Raw genomic sequence first — 19,704 nt, forward strand, 5'->3', positions numbered from 1 at the left:
TCGGTGGACTCACTAACCCACTTCAATCATCATCTGTGACTGGAAAGAAGGAGCTGATGTTTTGTTCATAGTTAACTAAGGAATAAACTCTGTGGGTATGTCTACACTACCCCGCTAGTTCGAACTAGAAGGGTAATGTAGGCATACCGCACTTGCAAATGAAGCCCGGGATTTGAATTTCCCGGGCTTCATTTGCATAAGCGGGGAGCCGCCATTTTTAAAACCCCGCTGGTTCAAACCCCGTGCAGCGCGGCTACACGGGGCATGAACTAGGTAGTTCGAACTAGGCTTCCTAGTTCGAACTACCATTACTCCTCATTTCACGAGGAGTAACAGTAGTTCGAACTAGGAAGCCTAGTTCGAACTACCTAGTTCGTGCCCCGTGTAGCCGCGCTGCACGGGGTTTGAACCAGCGGGGTTTTAAAAATGGCGGCTCCCCGCTTATGCAAATGAAGCCCGGGAAATTCAAATCCCGGGCTTCATTTGCAAGTGCGGTATGCCTACATTACCCTTCTAGTTCGAACTAGCGGGGTAGTGTAGACATACCCTCAGTTCTGCTATCATAGAATCCCAGAATCCTAGGGCTGGAAGAGACCTCAGGAGGTCAACAAGTCCAGCCCCCTGCCCAAAGCAGGGCCAACCCCAACTATGCCTGCTATACCTGGCACTGCTCTGGAGTGGGCAGAAGGATCATAAAATGCCTTATAAATTGGGCTCAGAGTATTCTGCATAAATGGATGCCACACAGATTTATCTGGCCCTACTCAGAATTGCCTTACATATGTGTCATGCCAGCGGCATTCTTCAGCACCATGGGAGCATTGCTGGAGCACTGTGTACTCTGGCTATTCCCACTTGCTACAGTGGCCCTTTAGATTCTGTGGCTATTTTGGCCACAAGTTTGCACAGCTCAGTGGGTACTGAAGCAGGTCCTGCCCTGCCCAGAAAATGTAAGGTCCAGAGGTCACATAAAGCCTTCTTTGCCTCCCTTCCCAAAACCAACCTCACTCGGGTGCAAGGATGAAGTGGGCCATAGAAGTCAGTTTCTGTGTGTAGACTCAGTGTGCCAGTAGATGGTAGCAAAGAGTATAAGTGTACTTAGGAAACCCTATTCACAAAGCCATTATTTGAACTGTTGAGATGCGACTCAGAAACAAAGATGTCAAAATGAGATTAGGATTTCTCACTCCTGCCCTGCAGCCCCCTGCTATTCCAGCCCTGGGATCCCCTCACAGCCCTGCCAGTGCCCCTCAGTCCTGCCTTGCAGCCCCCTGCTATTCCAGCCCTGGGCTCCCCTCACAGCCCTGCCAGTGCCCCTCAGTCCTGCCCTGCAGCCCCCTGCTATTCCAGCCCTGGGATCCCCTCACAGCCCTGCCAGTGCCTCTCAGTCCTGCCCTGCAGCCCCCTGCTATTCCAGCCCTGGGATCCCCTCACAGCCCTGCCAGTGCCCCTCAGTCCTGCCTTGCAGCCCCCTGCTATTCCAGCCCTGGGCTCCCCACACAGCCCTGCCAGTGCCCCTCAGCCCTGCCCTGCAGCCCCCTGCTATTCCAGCCCTGGGATACCCACACAGTTTGTCTGCCAATGCCCCTTATTGAGATTTTTTCGCTGTTCTTGTATCAGGCTTCTTTGGGGTAAATTTCAACAATCATAATGAACAGTAGTTGGGTTTTTTTAACTTTTCACCTACAGCTGGGGTTCACTAAATTAATTTAACTCTGTGAGATATTATCCATTTAGTCCTACAGAGGGGAAAGGTGCCCAGCTCTCTTATTAGACCATTCTATATACTAGGTCTTCTTTTTGTGTTGTTCAATTCCACATTGGCTTTCGTACCTCTCCTCCTATGCAGGAGAAGATTTTAGGACCCAGTGCAAGGTGGGGTTGAGTTTTCCAGGTAATCGTGAAGTCACTTCCTGTCTCTACGCTACAAGTAGCATATTTCTCTGGTGATTCAAGCTGAGTACTATATGCAAAGAGAAGCATGTCTCAGCTCTACCCATTTCTTCTGTGGCTGCTCATCCCTCCTTGTAAGTGTTAATAGAGCCTAATTCAAAGAGAGAGCAAAGAAGAGGGAAAGAAGAGAGGAAGGAAGGAATGGGACAGTGATAGATAGATAGATAGATAGATAGATAGATAGATAGATAGATAGATAGATAGATAGATAGATAGATAGATAGATAGATAGATAGATAGATAGATAGATAAGAGGGTGGGTGGGGATAGATTGATCAACTGATTGATCAAACACATAAGGAAGCAATGACAGACTGAGAGAATAAGAGAGCCAGCAGGCAGGCACAGAACATCCAGGACGCGGGTCTCCTGATGAAGACTATATATCTGTGTCTTTAATCTCTCCTTGGCCCTTTTTCTCTTGCTGTCTGATGGCAGAGAGTAGCATGGGCACTTGGTGCTGACTCTTAACCCTTTGCTCTTATCTCTTGGTTAGCTCTCTGTGAAGAGAGTGAGCAGGTGGTACTCTCCCAGGTACCCAGATGGGTGACACTGAAGACTGGGACTGTGGCCATATTGCACTGCTACCAGAACAACACAGACCATGGCTGGATGTACTGGTACCGACAGCCGACAACACAGCTGGGCCCAGAGCTCATAGGAGTGCTAATTAAAGGGACTCCAGACCCCACTTTTGAGGAACACTTCAAGGACAGCAGATTCGGAATGGCACGTGACAATGACAGACACTGCATGCTGCAGATAAATCAACTGAGCCCTGGGGACTCTGCCCTTTATTTTTGTGCCTCCAGTCACACACTGTTGCAAAACCCTAAAGCTGTGGGTCAAAAACTGGGCTTGGGGTTCATATATATGCCCCCTTGGCTGGCTGCAATCTGTTCGGAACTCACACACTAACCTGAGTTAGCCCTGGTCAGTGTATGAACAGAAGCCTTCCAAGCAAATCCAAGGCAATGCAGGGAATGGTGTCAGTGACTTCTTCCCTTTTAGTCAGTATTTTAGGCTCCCAGTGCTCCACTATGATGCTAACGGGTGCTCTGCCACAGGAGGTGCCATTATTTGGAAGCAATATACAAGCTAAAACCCAGAGCCAATCATGGTGCTTAAAGGGTAAAAAGCATTTTTGCAGGAGTTAAGGTTTTATGGTTAAGTTGTTTTTCTGGAAAAATTCCAAAAAGGTGACTGTGTCCTTTGGCCTCACATGTCCCCTGCAGCATCAGGGGATATGGCATTAACTCTCCACTCTCTGAGAATGTTGTGCTGTGGCCTTCCCTAGGTGCTGAGGGTCTGCATTCACGCACAAAGAATAACAAGACTAAAGTGTCTTCCCAATATTCTCATCTGATCTCCTGGATCCTGTTCTGCTGGGACTGAGTGTGTCAGTCTGGGTGGGAACGCACACGTCTGTATCTGTGCTGAATTTCTAGAGCTAGGAACATTTTCATTCAAAGCTTTTGTCAGATAACATTCCCCAGGAACTTTTTCTGACCAGCTCAGTTAATTTCTCGGGGGGGGGGGGGGGGTATAGGGGGGCAGGTAGTGAGTCTGACTAGGTTTGTGTAAGTGTGTGACTCTACCTGTGCATTTATACGTATGAATGAGGGGTGCGCTATTCAAGTGACTTTCCAAACCTGCTTCTGAGTGTACAATGTCTATTTGTGCCTCTGCTTTTCTCTTCATGTTTTTGGGGTGTGACTGCACATGCCTCTGCATATATGTGTGCCCATGCTTGTGCAATCACCTCATTTCTACCACTACTCTCATTGTGGTGTGTCATTACTGTCATGTGCTTGTGCTTGTATCTATGTCTCTGTGTGTATCTGAGAGACAAGATAGGCAACATGATAGCTTTTATTGGACGAACTTCTGTGAGAGACAAAGTTTCCAGTTACACAGGATATATCTAGACTACATGGCTCCATCGACAGAGCCACGTAGATGAGTTTACTAGACATAGGGAAATGAAGTGGCGATTTAAATAATTGCCGCTTCATTTAAATAGAAACGGCCGCCACACTGTGCTGATCAGCTGTTTGGCAGCACAGCAGGGCAGTCTGGACGTGCCGTAGTCGACAAGGGAAGCCTTTGTTGACCGCTCCATTATGCCTCGTGAAATTTAAATTATTTAAATAGTCACTTCATTTTCCTATGTCTAGTAAACTCATCTACATAGCTCCGTCGACGGAGCCATGTAGCCTAGACATACCCACAAAGATACTGCACTGCAGGCCTTATTATCGCTGCTACACATGGCTGAGATGGCTACAACAACATGCCCACAGTCCATGTGTGTCTGTGCAGTTGTCTGTACACAAGTGTCTAGCCTGGGTATTTCTGTATGGTTTCCTGCCTGTCACAGCTCCCCACTCCCTCTCCTAAGCTACATACCACTTTGGCTTAAGTTCTGAGGGGCTGTAGGGAGAGAGCAGAGAGAGCATAGCAAGTTCCTGCACAGAGAAACCCAGGGAACCTCTCCATCGGGCCAGGTGTCTGTGGGGTATGATCACCTCCTGCAGTACCATCTGTTTCCCTTCTTTAGTCATTAAAAGCACAAACCCTGCCATTTCCCCAGGCCTGGCCTCTGCTGGGTGTCTCTGGGGCGGAGCAGAGGGAGGAGCTGTTTTTGTATGAGGTTGAAACATTGTGGGGACAGCAGGGCCACGGTGATACATTCCCTAGGGAGGTCTTTACAAAAACCTCCCTCAGACAGTGAATAGGGTGCAAGGCCCCCCACAGCATGCATCCTGCAAGGACTGCTTCACAGAGCACAGGGAAGCGCTTCTTAATACCCAGCGCTCCATTGGGAGCTGCCTACATAGTTTCAAGGTTTTTTTCATCATAACCCTGATGTGTTCCTGAGCCACATCCTCAAAGGACAACTCCTAGCCAAGACCACACAGCAGACCCTGGTGGGAGAAGAATCTCTTTGGCTCACCCAATAGTTCCTCTATTTGTGGGACCTCCCAGGGAAGCATAGTCTGCACTTGACAGGTATCCTCCATAAAGGAACAAAAGGTGGATGGTTGTCTTTGAAAGTCAAGCAGCCACATTCCTCCATGTGTCATCTTTCTGCACCTGGCACTGACCTCTCAAGGTATCTTTCCCAGAAAGGCCAGTGTCACAGAAATTCCAGCCCAGTGTGGCTGAGCAACCTGCCGGGGGAATCTGTGATTGATTTCGCCGGGCCTAGCAACACTGTGTTCTGGCAGTACTGTCTACTTTGGAGAAGGAACCAGCCTCACTGTCTTAGGTAAGTGACTTCTAGGAATTAGGGATCTAAAAAAGTCCTATAATCTCCCATCTTCTCCACCCTCCTGTCTTCAGCTCTCCAGGGTGAGAATATATCCTGCTGGAGAGTGCTCAGGATGTTGTGCAGACCAGTTTTCCATCACTTCCCTTTGCAAGACAGTTCCACAAGATGATTATCACAATCTCCCCCCCCCCACCCCCACACTTTGCTCTTGGTGTATTTTGAGATGGTCTTTGTAGCACTGTGATTCATCTCCACCACAGTTTGGCTCCGGGACACGAGTGACAGTATTAGGTAAGTAAAAGAAGCTCAGGCATTAAATAATTGGTGACAATGAAATAGCTTTTTCAAGAGCAAATGAAAAAGTTATGTGTGCAAATTTGTCTGGAATAAGGTAGGAAGGGATAGGATGCAACATGGAGTAAATGAAAACCCTTCCCTAAGCACACCATTACTGCTACCCTTTGACTGCAGGAAGGGGTAATTGCTTCTACTATTACATGAGACCAGGAATTGCAACTTGGACGTGGTGGGTGAAGGGAGGGAAAATGGGAAGGGAGGGTGGCAGATGCATTATTACATAAGTCTCAGAAGAGTAGCTGTGTTAGTCTGTAACTTTAAAAAGGAGTAGTCCTGTGACACCTTAGACACTAACAAATATATAGTATCATGAGCTTGGCCTGAACAAAGACTTGAACTGAATGTCATATTATAAAACCAGCTTTCCTTACACTGAATACCCCATTGATATCAAAAGCTAAGTATGGGACACTTCCAGCCCACTCAGTTAGCCTCATTAGCACTGGCATTACAATAGACAGGTGCCTTTTATTTCTCCCTCTCCCTTCTTATTCATCTCCTCTGATGAAGTGGGTCATGAAAGCTCATGATACTATATGCATGTGCACACCAATTGGTAACTTCCCTGAGGTCAGGCGGGTGATTTCTGTACCCCTTCATAACACTGTGTAAATACACAACAGTACTTTGGCCAAGGGACCAGGCTGACAGTGTTGGGTAAGTTTGCTTGCGGCCATTCTGTCTCCAACCCCAAGCAAGGTTCATTAGCAAAGGCAGGTCAGACAAGTGCAATAGACAGCAGTGAGGCATTGCTTTGCTAGATAGGAATCAATGGATGCACTAGCTTGGCTAATGGTGACTAATTGGAGGCATGAGAAAGACTTGCCAGGGCGCAAAGAGGGAAAGGAATCCCCACCCCAAGGGCCATTTAAAGTGAGTACTGGAACAAAGCCCTAGACTGTCCTGCCCTGGGTATGGGGTTAGGAGAAGAAGGTAAAGATACCTTTGTTACCTCCAACTTCCAGGCTGTGATTCAAATGCCTACATTTCCAAAGGGTTGCCAATAGCAAGCTGCCATTTCTCCAGGTGGGTTTGGGATACAAGGAAGGGTGAAAGGAGCCAAGAACAGCATAAATGGGAAATGGCAGCCCCTTGGGGGCAGTGGTGTTTCCAGGCGGTGGGTCTATCACTGTGTAACTATGCTGAAGTTAATTTCGGCGAGGGCACCCGGCTCACAGTACTAGGTAAGAGAAATACAAGCAGATGAAGTCACCAATGTAAAGGCAAATTTTGGAAGAGATCAGGTAAGGAGAGTGGGGTGTCCCAGACCTCCTCTAGTGCCTGTAATTGCCTGAAACAGATACGTGTGAGGGGGCAGGTGGGCAAAGTGTCCGAGACAAGATTTAGAGAAGGATTTTTTTTTTTTTGCTTAAAGATTGTCAATTTCCTTATGTCCCCCAAAGTGCTTTAAGTGCAGCACACTGCATAGTTGTACAAACCAATGTAGCTGATGTTCTGAGCTCAATGCTCACGGTATGTAGCCTCCAGCATTTCAGTGTGTTTTAGCAGGAAGAGAGGAACTGTTATCTGCACAGCAGCTCTTTCCAAAAAGTGACCTCTCAGTCTCAAATAGTCAACTGGAACAGCTCATGAGGACTGGAGAGAAAGGAGCTCAATTTAATGTCCCCTCCAAAGCTGTTAATGTGTCTTCTAAAGAGGCATCATCCTCTCTTCCCTGTACTCATGCTGTGCCAGCACTCAGTGCTTCGATCAACAGGACATCTGGCTTCTATGTCTGTGTCCCCGTCACCAGAACCAAAATTACAGGGTAACAGTTACTGCCATTTGGCTACTCCCTGAAGGTTTTAGCAGTCAGCAAAAAGGCTGTGTAAACACACAGCCGGTGTATTTTGGAGAGGGGACCAGGCTCACAGTTCTAGGTAAGAAAATGCAGCTTCCAAAGTATCTCTGAACCAAACAAAGTAAAATCTACAATTCCTGCCTGAGGGAATTTGTTCTGATATGGCTATTTCATTTTTGGTTAGACACATGGCAGGGAGAGTAGCCAATTTTCCCTTTAACCCAGATAAGATCAGTGTCTAATGGTGACCATGAAGAAAGGTGGATAATCTACCTTATCATTTAGGTTTATCTTAGTAGCTAACTTTTTCCACAGTTGCTCTAGTTTCAGTGAGTGGCAGGATAGAAAGAGGCCGTTGGTCATTTGAGTAAACAAGTAAAAAAAGAAACAGAGAAAATGGGAAAGAGACAGGAAAAGGGACAAAGAGGCATGGTGAGAGAATGGGAACATGGAAGCCATTTGGAGATGATGGCCAGAAGGATAAGAATTCCATGAAACATCTCGCTACATAATAAAGCTGGAGATAACATGCATAACCAGGCAACAAGCCTATAAGCAAGGATTTGAGGCTTTGGAGAGAGACTAGAGGAGCTCAGTGAATGCAACCCAGGGCAGAGCTGTCTCAGTGCAGTGGTGGGATTTGATCAGAGTCTGTTAATCCCCCAAAGGAGCAGATCTACCAATCTGGAAACAAACAGAACAGGAGGCAATTACCTAAAAAAAGGCTAGAAAAGTTTAGGGGAGACTATTAACAGATACTTCTGTGCTAGTTACATGGCACAGGAACAATTACCTGCTGGCAAAAGACAGTGAGCAGCTTATTCCCTAAGTGAGCACTCAAAATGTACTGTCCCCCTCCCCCACCCTACTGGAGGGGAGATCAAGGCTCCCGTGGTATATACATTTGGGGCTCCCTCTGCCTTTGAAGATGTTCACTTTGGTTATGACAGTTTCACGCTGTGTTCTTACAATTCCCCGCTGAACTTTGGCCAAGGGACCCAAGTGACTGTTGTAGGTAAGTAGATGTAGCCAGCTAAACTGCAGGGATCTAGCAATTGTCTGATATCTGCCCTGAGAGAAGCTTCTATGGTGGCACATCTTCCACACAGACAGACCGAGAGGGATATTGATTATTCAGTGCTGCTCAGAGCCCACTGTGAGTGCAGTGCACAGTGCACTCCCCTGCCCGCAGCTCTGCCGAGACCCTACCTTGAAAACTGCATTCAGTTCTCAGTCCCTCACTGCCAGGAAGATCCTGACAGAGCAGGAGGGGGCTGAAGGATGAGAAAATAGTTTCATTTGGTTACATGGCAGCTTAGCAGGGACGTGATAACATTCCACGTGCATGGGAAGTGTTGGCAGGGAGAAGAATTGGAGAGCCCCAAGAAGGTAAGTACAGGGCCAACACGACAAACCTGAAGAAAAGGGGGGAAAGCCAGGCTACAAAGGGGGAGAGGAAATCTCACAGAGAAGATCTGTTAGACTGTGGCATGGTAGGGATGGGATGGGGGAGTGTGAATTGCTCAGGATATCAAAGGCTAGGATTGCACAAAGCACTTTGCACATACAGGGTGCAAGTAACTTCCCCTCCTGTGTGGGCTTGGTGGAGTGGATGGAAGGGAGAGTGTGACCTGATTCTAGGCCATATTGCTGTGTCTGACATTCCCAAATGGGCAGATTCCCTCATCATCCAGAGGCCAAAGGGAAGCTAAGATTAGGGAAACGAGGTCTTTGGCTGACAGCAAAAAAGAAGAAGAGAACTTCTCCTTCACTGTCACCTACTGCCTCATTCCCTCTCTACCCCTCTCTTGAGAGGACTTTGCGGACAAGGGTGTCAGGCTGTGTTCTGCAAATGTGCTGTACTTTGGAGATGGAACACGGCTCACCATTCTGGGTAAGAAATACCAGCAATAGTGACTGGGCCAGACCCAGCAGGTCACAGGTGGGCAAATACACCAAGAAAAGAGTTTTGGGAAAGACAAAGAGAGACAGAGGGAGGGGAAGGGAGTTGATGATGGGGGGAAGAGAACAAACTAATCAACCTGATTACAGTTATTAAACCTATCCAGGTCATAGATAGTTGGGGTAAGAAAGAAAGAAAGAAAGAAAGAAAGAAAGAAAGAAAGAAAGAAAGAAAGAAAGAAAGAAAGAAAGAAAGAAAGAAAGAAAGAAAGAAAGAAAGAAAGAAAGAAAGAAAGAAAGAAAGAAAGAAAGAAAGAAAGAAAGAAAGAAAGAAAGAAAGAAAGAAAGAAAGAAACAAACAAACAAACAAACAAACAAACAAACAAACAAACAAACAAACAAACAAACAAACAAACAGGAATTATATGGTTCTAATTTCATGTGTTTAATGGCTGGAGCATCCCCTTCAAGTCCAGGATGCATGGAGACATCAAATCTAATCCCTGAAAAGGTGGTGAAGGGAGGAAGGCTGAAATTGGGCTACAGACATTCATTAGCAATGGGACTATCCTGCAGTGGCTGGGATATAAAAGTGTGAGAAAGTGGGCCTTGGAGGACAAGCACTGACTCCTGGAGTGTGTGGCAATGCTGAGGTTGAGGTTCAGAAGCAGGGGATAGGGTGCTTTACTGTGGAGAGCTTTTTGCAAATACAGTCTGATCCAAATCATCATTGGGGCACATAAAGGATAATGGTCTTCCTGCTAAGATTGCGGAGATGCACATACTTTTCCCAAATATGCCTTTGGCTACTATTCTGCAAGGGCATGACTATGCTACAGAGGAAGATCGAAGCTGCTGCTGCCGATCTTCAAGGGTTCAAATTAGCAGGGCTCGTTAAGATAGCTAATTCGAACTGAGAGAGGCCGATGCCGGTAGTCCTGCTTCCACAAGAAGTATGGGAAGTTGAAGGAAGAATATTCTCACTTCGACTTCCTGCAGGGTGGATAGCTCTAAAAGTCGAGTTTAGGTACTAGGACTTCAGCTACACAATTAATGTAGCTGACGTTGTGTGTCTTAATTCAGCCTTGTCCCGTAGCGTAGACATACTCCAAGTATCCTGCATTTTGAAGGTTAACTATGGCATCTTGAGGAGTGCAGCTCAGGGCTGGGGAGTGAGTAGTTTTGGTGTTGCAGTGCAAAGATGTGATCCACAGACATCCAGTATTTTGGAGCAGGAACTCGACTGACTGTGCTGGGTGAGTGAAAATGATGGTAAAAACCCATCACATACACACACCCAGGTGGGAGAGACCAGAGTTTGGGAGTGTGAAAGGGGCAGCATTCTTGAAGCAGGAATGGGTGAAACAGAGGGAAGAGGGAAGCCTGTTGGGAAAATGGAGACTAGTCTCCCTAAGGGAAGTCATGGCTTGAGTTATTTAAAGCTAGGGCAGGCCAAAGCCCAGGAGGGAAGGGCATAGAGAAGAATTCTCTGCTGGCTAGGAGAAAATAGACAAAATACAACAACAGCACTTTATGGGGATGGCAGCATTCCCTAGCAATCTGTTTTACCCTGTAGAGTAGTTTAGGAGGGGTTTGGATGGGGACAAGGATTGGGGAGGAAGTTTTTGGTGCAGCTCCACAAGGCTGTAACACACAGTATTTTGGAGCAGGGACATGGCTGACAGTTCTGGGTGAGTGGAACGAAAACATGAAAGTGAGCAAAAAAATTAGCAGGAAGAGACTAGAATAAAAAGCAGTTTTTAGAAGAGTTTCTGGTGGCAGAATTTTGTTTCAAATGGGATCAATTTAAAAGCGGGACAGCAAATCAGACAGACAGTGAGGTGGACAGCAGAGAAAATAATGAAAAGTAGGAGAGTAGAACGAGTCCTGATTCCAGGGCATTTGTAGCATGGGAGGGAAATGCTGTGCTCTGGTTCTGGCTTAGTGCAATATTTCGGAGATGGGACCCGACTCACAGTTTTAGGTAAGAAAAATAAATAGTTTTATCATCTCATGAGTTTTCTCTCGCAGCCCAGTGGGATTTGTACATATCCTACAGAAACCCAGTGCTAATAAAATGCATTTTGGGAAGCTAGGATGTGCAAAAGAAGGTGCAAAACATTTGTGTGAAACCCTGTCCCTCTTTGCTTCAGTGGCAAAATTCCCACTGACTTTAATAAGGCCAACATTTCACTCCCAGAGGTTTTTCTGTCTGGTTTGCGAGTGCTGAAAGAAGATAACTCTGCCTACCATGTGATCTACCTAGGTCCTAGGACATGTCTGATTGTGCATATTTAAGGAGAGGGCTGGATTTGTAATAAAAAGATCTCATGAATTAATGGAATTAGAAAGGAAACAAAGAACACACATACGAGAGAAAGACAGGGAAGGATGAAGTACTAAGGAGAAAGATGGGTTTGTTTAGTGTAGTCCAGGAGGGAATAACTAAAAATAACAGGACTGGAATGGAATTAAAGGGAAATAATCCACATAGTACGGTAGGTTGAGAATTTCTAGTAGTGAGAGATCTTGTTGAAACCATCTCCAAAGAGAGATGGTCAAAGTCCCTTGAGAGTGTACTGCAAGGCAGTGATTCTCAACCTAGTGTACATATACCCCTGGGGTACACAGAGGTCTTTTAGGGAGGTCATCAACTCATCTAGATATTTGCCTGGTTTCACAACAGGCTACATGAAAAGCACTATCTAATTCAGTGCAAGCTAATGTCATACGGATGACTTGTTTATGCTGTTCTATTTATATTATACCCTGTTTCTTAACTTTTGGGGGGGCAATATAATTTATTGTTACATGGTTAACATGAGAAAGAAACAATTTTTCAGTAATAGTGTGCTCTGCCACTTTTGTATAGAGACACACACTACAGGCCTATTGGGACAAAACTTCCATTGATTTCAATGAGAGTACGGCCTGTGTGAGGAGTGTATAGGGGAATCAAGTTCTGAGCTGTAAGTTGCTATTTTGCCAACCAGCTCAGTTTTATTACTGCCCTGTGTCTCTGTGCTCTGGATATGAACAACATTTTGGCACAGGAACCAAACTGACTGTCCTAGGTAAGGAAATATTTGTTTGTGTGTTTGCTACATAACAAACCACATACAGTTTTGAGCTTCTCTTCCAAGTTTCTCTTTGCACATTTGTGGACTGGACTTTTTACTTATTTATTTGTTTATTTTTGATTTTTTTTTAAATTGCAGGATTAAAAACAAGGGGAACTTGCTGAAAGATTGGAAAGTTTGGGTTAGCTAAAGGAGGGTGCAGTCTTCAGCATCTTTTTCTGAAGTGAAACACACGCTTTAAGGATCTGGGGAGCAATAGGTGTCAATGAATGACTAGACTTTACATTTGCTGTTTAGTGGTCCTTCAGGAACACTGGGGCCAGATTTTATAGGCAACACTTTCTATTGACTTCAGTAGAAGTGGTTCATACACAGTTTAAAATGATGGACGTCCTGTGTAGAGGTCTAAAGAGGGCCTTGAATCTGTCTCAAGAAGTATCTCCCCCTTCACACAATACACTCAGGGTCAGATACATGACCCAAGAGTTGTCACTGGCACACAGTGGCAGGAGAGGGCTTATGTAGGACTTATGTAGGACTGTGTCATTTGCTTTCTGTTCTAGAGGATGGGCTCAAAATCACTGCCCCCACAGTGGCCATCTTTCCCCCATCAAAGCAGGAGATCAACGACAAGAAGAAGGCCACTCTGGTATGTCTGGCTACGGATTTCTACCCCGACCACATCAAGCTGGTTTGGAAGGTGAATGGTGAGGAAAGGAAAGAAGGGGTGAAGACAGAAGAATCTGTCAGGGATGAAAGCTCAAAAAGATACTCACTGACCAGCCGCTTGAGGGTCTCATCTCAGGAATGGTTCAACTCCAAGATCGTATTCAAATGCTCTGTTGACTTCTACACAAATATGACCCAAATATATGCTAAAGAGATCCGTGGTGGAACTGGTGAGTACTGACCACAAAACTCCTAAGGGGCTGAGTGGGTCTGCCCTCTGTAGCATTTCCACTTCCAGGGTTAGAAGTTGGAATGGAAGGCAGGATTACAGGGCACCCGACTTAATCACTGATGTCCCAAGAGACAGTCCCAGAATGGGAACTGTCACCTCGGAGTTTTGCAAAGCAGAACAATTTGTTAATCCTGTGCCACCAGGATCACTGTATGCTGCATTGCAGCCTCTGCCAGCCCCTGGGAGATGAGATTGGGACTGAAATCCTACAAATTGGTAAATGGAAACATCATTCGCTCTTCTTCCCTCCCCGTACCCAATTAGTTGTGGAAAATTGGCACAGATAGTTGGGCTCAGATACTAACTTCTTCTTCTTTCTCCTTTCAGACTGCAGTGTCTCAGAAGGTCAGTTAAAGCCCCTTCTCCCTCTTTAGATTCATGCATATATTATACCTGGGGTGTCCAGTGTGCGAGCCACTAGTCACATGTGGCGCTTTGGCCAGTTGAGTGTGGCTAGTTTGCTATAGTGGTAGCTATACATGCACCTATGTATACTCTGATGTACTGCTGTGGATGATTGTGGTGTTCATGTGCATATTTGTATGTGTGGATACACGTGTGTACATGTTTCTGGGTTCACAGACCTGTGGGTGTGCACACAAATGGACTCTCTCCACTGCATGCAAAAATGGTTCAGTGGAATCTGTACTAAGCATCAGTGACCAGTGGCCAGCCCCTTGGTTTTAGATTTCAGATTTCATCCTACAGATATCACCTAGGGCCATCTGGGTCAGTGCTGACTAAGAAGGGAGAGCACCCCTTAAAAATGAGTCACCTACCCCAATCTGCAGCACAGCACAGCCTAGCACCAGACTGAGGTGTTGGGACCAGTTTTATCTTTGAGGGGACATCTACACTAAGGAGAAGATCAAAGCTGTCACCTTGGATCTTCCAGGATTCGAATGAGTGGGTCTAGTGAAGACACGATAATTCAAATGAGAGGGCACTCCCATGGATGCAGGTAATGCTGCTTCTAAAAGGAGTAAGGGAATCTAAGGGAGAGTGTGCTCCCTTTGACTTCTTGCAGTGTGGACAGCACCAAAAGCCGAGTGAAGCTATTTCAACTTCAGCTATGCAATTAACATAGCTGAAATGGGGTATCTTAATTCAGCCTTATCCCGTAGTGTAGACATACCCCGTGGGAATTCTTCTGAGTCACACCAGTTTTTCAAACTCAGATTTTCCTTAGCAGTCTCCAAAGCAATTGCTGGCCAGAGCTGACAGTCTTTAGCTTTGAAGAGCCAGTCCTTCTTGGTGGAATGGCTAAAAGCACGTAAATGGGCAATCAATGGATTTTACAGAGAAGCACTGCACCATGTTCTGATAAACTGCAGGATTAAAAGAAACACCCTAGGCTGAGAACATTCTCTAAAGAGTCTTTCACTTCTCTGTTGGTTTTGATGTATCATTTATCTTTTGCTTTTCAGAGTCATATCTGAGAAGTGCCATCGCTGGGAAAAGTGTGTACATTCTGCTCATTTTCAAGAGTGCCTTGTATGGGTTCTTTGTAATGGGGCTAGTGTTAAGAAATAAGGTGAGAGGATGTTTCAAATTCTATGCACTCTGTGCCAGGACAATTGTAACTAGACTAGAAGTGATGGGTAGTGAGAGGGCAAGCTTGGATGAAATGAGGATGAGCCATGAATCTTTGACTCCCCCGCCCTTTCCCAGAAAATTCTACAACTTCTAAAGTGCAAAAAGGTTCAGTGAAGTCTTTTTCTTTTCCCCATGTCTATGCACCTCCAGGTTTACAAAAGAGTAAGCCAGAGAACTGGAGAGAGCGCAGGAGTCGAGAAAGGGAAAGAGAGAATTCAAGAGTGAAACAATAGAAGGAAATGGAAAAGTGAAATGTGATGAAAAATATGGAGAATGAGAGAAAAGGGAGAGAAGAGGAAGAAAGACCAGAGAGAAGCAATGGAGGAAAAGAAGCGAGAACAGATAGAAAATCAGAAAAGTTGTGAGGGAAAGAGAAAGAAAAGAAGAGAGAAATAGATAGGTAAAAAGGAAGCATAAAGAGGGAAATAGAGTGAGTTAAGAAAGCTTGTTTATCTGGTGCTGTGTTTGCAATCATTCATTTTTTCACAGCACTTACTGGAAATATGTTGTGGCCTTCTGAACTAACTTTTGTTTTCAATCACACATGAGGACCTCAGCATAGTCAAGCAGAAACCACACCTTCTGTTGTGCAGAAGCTTTCATAGTCTTAGTGAGTGAATGAGAAAACAAAATGTAAGGTTTCACCCATCAGATGTGCTCCACTCACTGCCACCACTTAACAGGAAGAACCAACAATAAAATAGCAGAGAATCCCCTCCAGGGCTATGTCTAGACTGCAAGCCTCTTTCGAAAGAGAGCGTCTAGACTGCACGTTGAACTTTCGAAAAAGCGGCTTGCTTTTTCGAAAGAAAGCATCCAGTGAGTCTGGATGCTCTCTTTCGAAGAAGCCCTATTTACATTGAAGAACGCCTTCTTTCGAAAGAGGAACTTTCGAAAGAAGGCGTTCTTCCTCGTGAAATGAGGTTTACCGCCATCGAAAGAAAAGCCGCGTTCTTTCGATTTAATTTCGAAAGAACGCGGCTTGAGTCTGGACGCAGGGGAAGTTTTTTCGGAAAAAGGCTACTTTTCCCGAAAAAAAACCCTGAGTCTGGACACAGCCCAGGTAAACAACTGGCTGATGGCAGATGAATCTGAAAAATTAAGACTAAAAAGAAATGTCAGTCACAATTCGTCCATTTTCTTCTCCCTCATCAGTCAAATTCCCTGAAGTCTAGTTCCAGGGTCAATTTGTGTCTGTCCTTGATATGTACTCCATTTAAACACAGAGATCCTGTTTTTACTGTTACTAAGAGTTTGTCTGCACTTAAAATGCTGCAGTGCTTCAGTGAAGATACTACTTACACCAGTGGGAGTGGTTGTCCTGTCAAAGTAGGCAATCCACCTCCCTGAAAGGCAGTAGCTAGATCAATGGAATGTCAACCGAGGAGTTAGTTCAGTTTAACTGTGTCACTTAGGGCATATCTTTACTCCCCGTGCTGGAGATCAATGTTCTAGGGTTCAATATGGCGGATTTAGAGGAGTAAGGGAAATGTTTGCCCCCTTCGGCCTCCCACTTTGTAGACACTGCCAAGGTTGGCTTAAGGTACGCTGACTCCAGAATTTTACATAGCTGGAATTCTATGTCATTGGCGTTGAATACCTTAAGCCAACCTTCCAGGTCTAGTGTAGACCTGGCCTTAGTGCTGAGCATTTTTTACACCCCTGAGCAACGTAGCTTTAAGGACCTAATTTCCTACTGTAGACCAGGATCCACTGATGTAAATGGAGTTATCTTTGATTTACATCAGTGTCAGCAGAAGGAGAGCTAGCTCTTCTAATCTGTCTGCATAAATATTGATATAATGTAAACATTACTGTCATTCAAGTACACAAAGCTTATTTAGTTCCTGCGATTTGTCCTCACACATTATTCTATTTAGATCCTTAATCTATGAACCAGAATGGAGATGACTTGTTCATACACAGCTGACTGTACATGAGCAAGTTGCACTATGGAAAACTTGCCTGCTTGCGCCTTACCCTGGTGTTTAAGTCACACAATGATCATTGCTTGGTTCTCAGTGGTTAGCAGTGACCCATGACTAATCCTCTATTCTATTCCTTTGCCTCCCACAGCAAGTGCACTAGAAGGCAGCTGGTCTGAAGGTGATGGGCGGCAGCCCTGAAGAGGGTGGAGCTGCAGCTGCATTAGCTTTGCAAGTCCTGATTTGTTTCTAGAAACTGCACAGTACTTAGGCTTTTGATACAATAAATGCACAGACAGAGCAATTTGAGGTTGTCTGCCTGTATTTACTTGTTGGAAACAGAAGCTTCTGATAAGCACTTAAGCAATCCTTTGTGAAGTTCTCTGCATTGATTTTTGTTAGCCACTGAAGTACAAAACAAAACTATCTGACATTCACAGTATTGGGAGAACACGGTGTGTTGAACTAGCTTTGTGAAGACATGAGCAAATGTTGTCACCCTCTAACTGAGGAGTCTCAAACTCAATTTACCTTAGGCCAGTGCCAGTCCTCATATCCTCCTAGCAGGCCAGCAGGCATCTCCCTCTGGCAGGCTCTGGGTGGGGTTAGCAGGTCTCCGTACATTGCCCCCTACATCCATATGTGTCCAGGACCACCTGCTTATTCATGCACTCCCCAGACATGCCTGACACCTCTGGACGATTTAAAATCTGCTGGAGGCTCCCACTGCCCCCACCAGCAGCACAGTAGGGCTAGAGCAGTGGTCCCCAAGCTTTTGGGGCTGCCACGCGCCCAGGGCAGGGGCTGCCCATGCACTTCGCACCCAGAGCCAGCACCAGCATGTGTCACGTGCCCAGATTGTTTAGCAGGTGCACATAAATGCCCTGGTGGGTGCCATGGTGCCTGAGGGCACAGCGCTGGGGACCACTGGGCTAGAGTGTCTTCCATCTGCTAGCTCCATGTCTCTGGCCTGCGTAAGATGTGTGCAGAGCCATCCTGTTCATACCTGTAAGCTGCAAAACTATTCACTCATATTGTGAGACGGACTAGATCTCAGAGATACCACCGCTCCTGATTTGATCACAAGCCTCCTGATAATTGAGGCAGTTTTCTTTCTGGAAAGCACTAGCCACATTATTAGAATTAAGCCAGATCTAGGAACTTCACTCCCTGATGCCTCATGCACCACTGTCAATTGTGATCATTCTGACTTAGCAGGTTATGCTTGTTTGTTGGTGCCTGGCATTAGAAGAGAATCCCAACTTTGTTTTAGTCTTTTTTTTTCTTTTTTTTTTTTAATAAAGATGTTAGGTCATATAGTGATATATGGTCATATTTGGTATATACGGTTGTGACTATTTTCTTCCACTATTTGATCTGAGGAAGTGGGTCTGGCCCACGAAAGCTCATCATCTAATAAACCATCTTGTTAGTCTTTAAAGTGCTACATAGTCCTGCCTTTTGTTAGGTCATATTGTTATGCTTATAAGAAGCACACAGGATCTTTTTCAGGGGAAAAGGCAATACGCCACATTTATTGAAAATACAAAATGAAAAGGAAGCATAGGCATACACATACACATACACACACGCACATGCAGGTCCTGCAGATGGTGCATAGTTGCCAGTCCGTTGTGGCTCAAGTTAGTCTTACTGAGCGAGGATTCAGGGTTCCTCTTAGACTTCTCTGAGGCTTGGCTTGCAGGCCCAAACCCAGAGTTTAATGGCCAGAACTCCCCTTCTTATATATGTGAGTTCCCATGGGAGTCTATGCGTTTTGCAGTGTCATGCTGCCATCATCCACCCTTAGATGGTGTTAATCTGTGTTTTCCAGAGTTACCCTTTGGATGGTGATTGTCAGGCTTCACAGCCTTGTCTCTCACTATTGCCTGTCTCCAGGGTTTTGTCAATGCTGCTAATTCAATTCAGCCTCAGACACAACGGCTGTTTCCTGGTCATCTTCAAGGTTCCCACTTCTTCTTGATCATCTGGGCATCTGTGATGGCTTCACACATGCTCTCCACTCACACCACAGAATTGTGCAGCACATCAGACAAGATTAATAGTTACTAAAAGACACAACTTACTTGTGATGCAGACAAGGGGTACAACTTAATTTGTGATGCTAACAGGAAACAAGGCCTTACAGTAACATTATCTAATCATGCTAAAACAAAAGACAGGACTATGCAGCACTTTAAAGTTTAAACAAGATGGTTTATTAGGTGATGAGCTTTCGTAGGCCAGATCCACTTTCTCAGATCAAAATCTGGAAGAGAATTGGCATGACCAAAGGAATACAATGAAAAAAAAGTTAACACATTATAAAACTGACAAATCAGATTTAAAACAGAAAGGAGGTAAGGGAGAGGGCTAGTATCTATGGGTATGTCTACATATCAAAGTTAATTTGAAATAACAGCAGTTATTTAGAATTAACTTTAATAGTATCTACACAGGTAAACCGCTATTTCAAAATAGCGGGGCGCTTAATTCAAATTTGGTAAACCTCAGTCTATGAGGAGTAACACCAAACTTGAATTAGCTAATTCAAAATAAGTGCTGTGTAGACACTTATTTCAAAATAGGGGTCCTCCAGCCTTCCCAAGGTGCCCTGGAGGCCACTCCAGCCTCAAGCAAGAACACTCCTCTCCCTCCCCCGCTCCCTCCCCCGGAGCCCTTAAGGGGGTAAACCCTGGCCACAGTGCCTGTGCCAGCTCCAAGCCTGCCAGCCCAGAGCCAGCAGTGACTGCCCCTGACCTAGTGGCCCCAAAACATGAGCCAGCAAGCCACTGGCAGTCAGCCCCCCCATCGCTCCCCAGGAGCAGTCTGCCAGCTCCCAGGAGCCTGCCAGG

At 45.5% G+C, this 19,704-nt stretch overlaps 1 gene segment (V, D, J or C); it reads left to right on the forward strand.

The window, feature by feature from the left end:
• The window catches only part of LOC102448133 (T-cell receptor beta-2 chain C region-like), a 30,344-nt gene extending 13,350 nt beyond the window's left edge, over positions 1-16,994 (forward strand). The window contains 3 exon segments of the C gene segment in view: positions 12,931-13,266; positions 13,656-13,673; positions 14,756-16,994. Coding sequence covers positions 12,931-13,266; positions 13,656-13,673; positions 14,756-15,018 — 617 coding nt within the window.
• The last annotated feature ends 2,710 nt before the right edge of the window (positions 16,995-19,704 follow it).

Source organism: Pelodiscus sinensis, chromosome 1, assembly GCF_049634645.1.
Source record: "Pelodiscus sinensis isolate JC-2024 chromosome 1, ASM4963464v1, whole genome shotgun sequence".
NCBI lineage: Eukaryota > Metazoa > Chordata > Testudines > Trionychidae > Pelodiscus > Pelodiscus sinensis.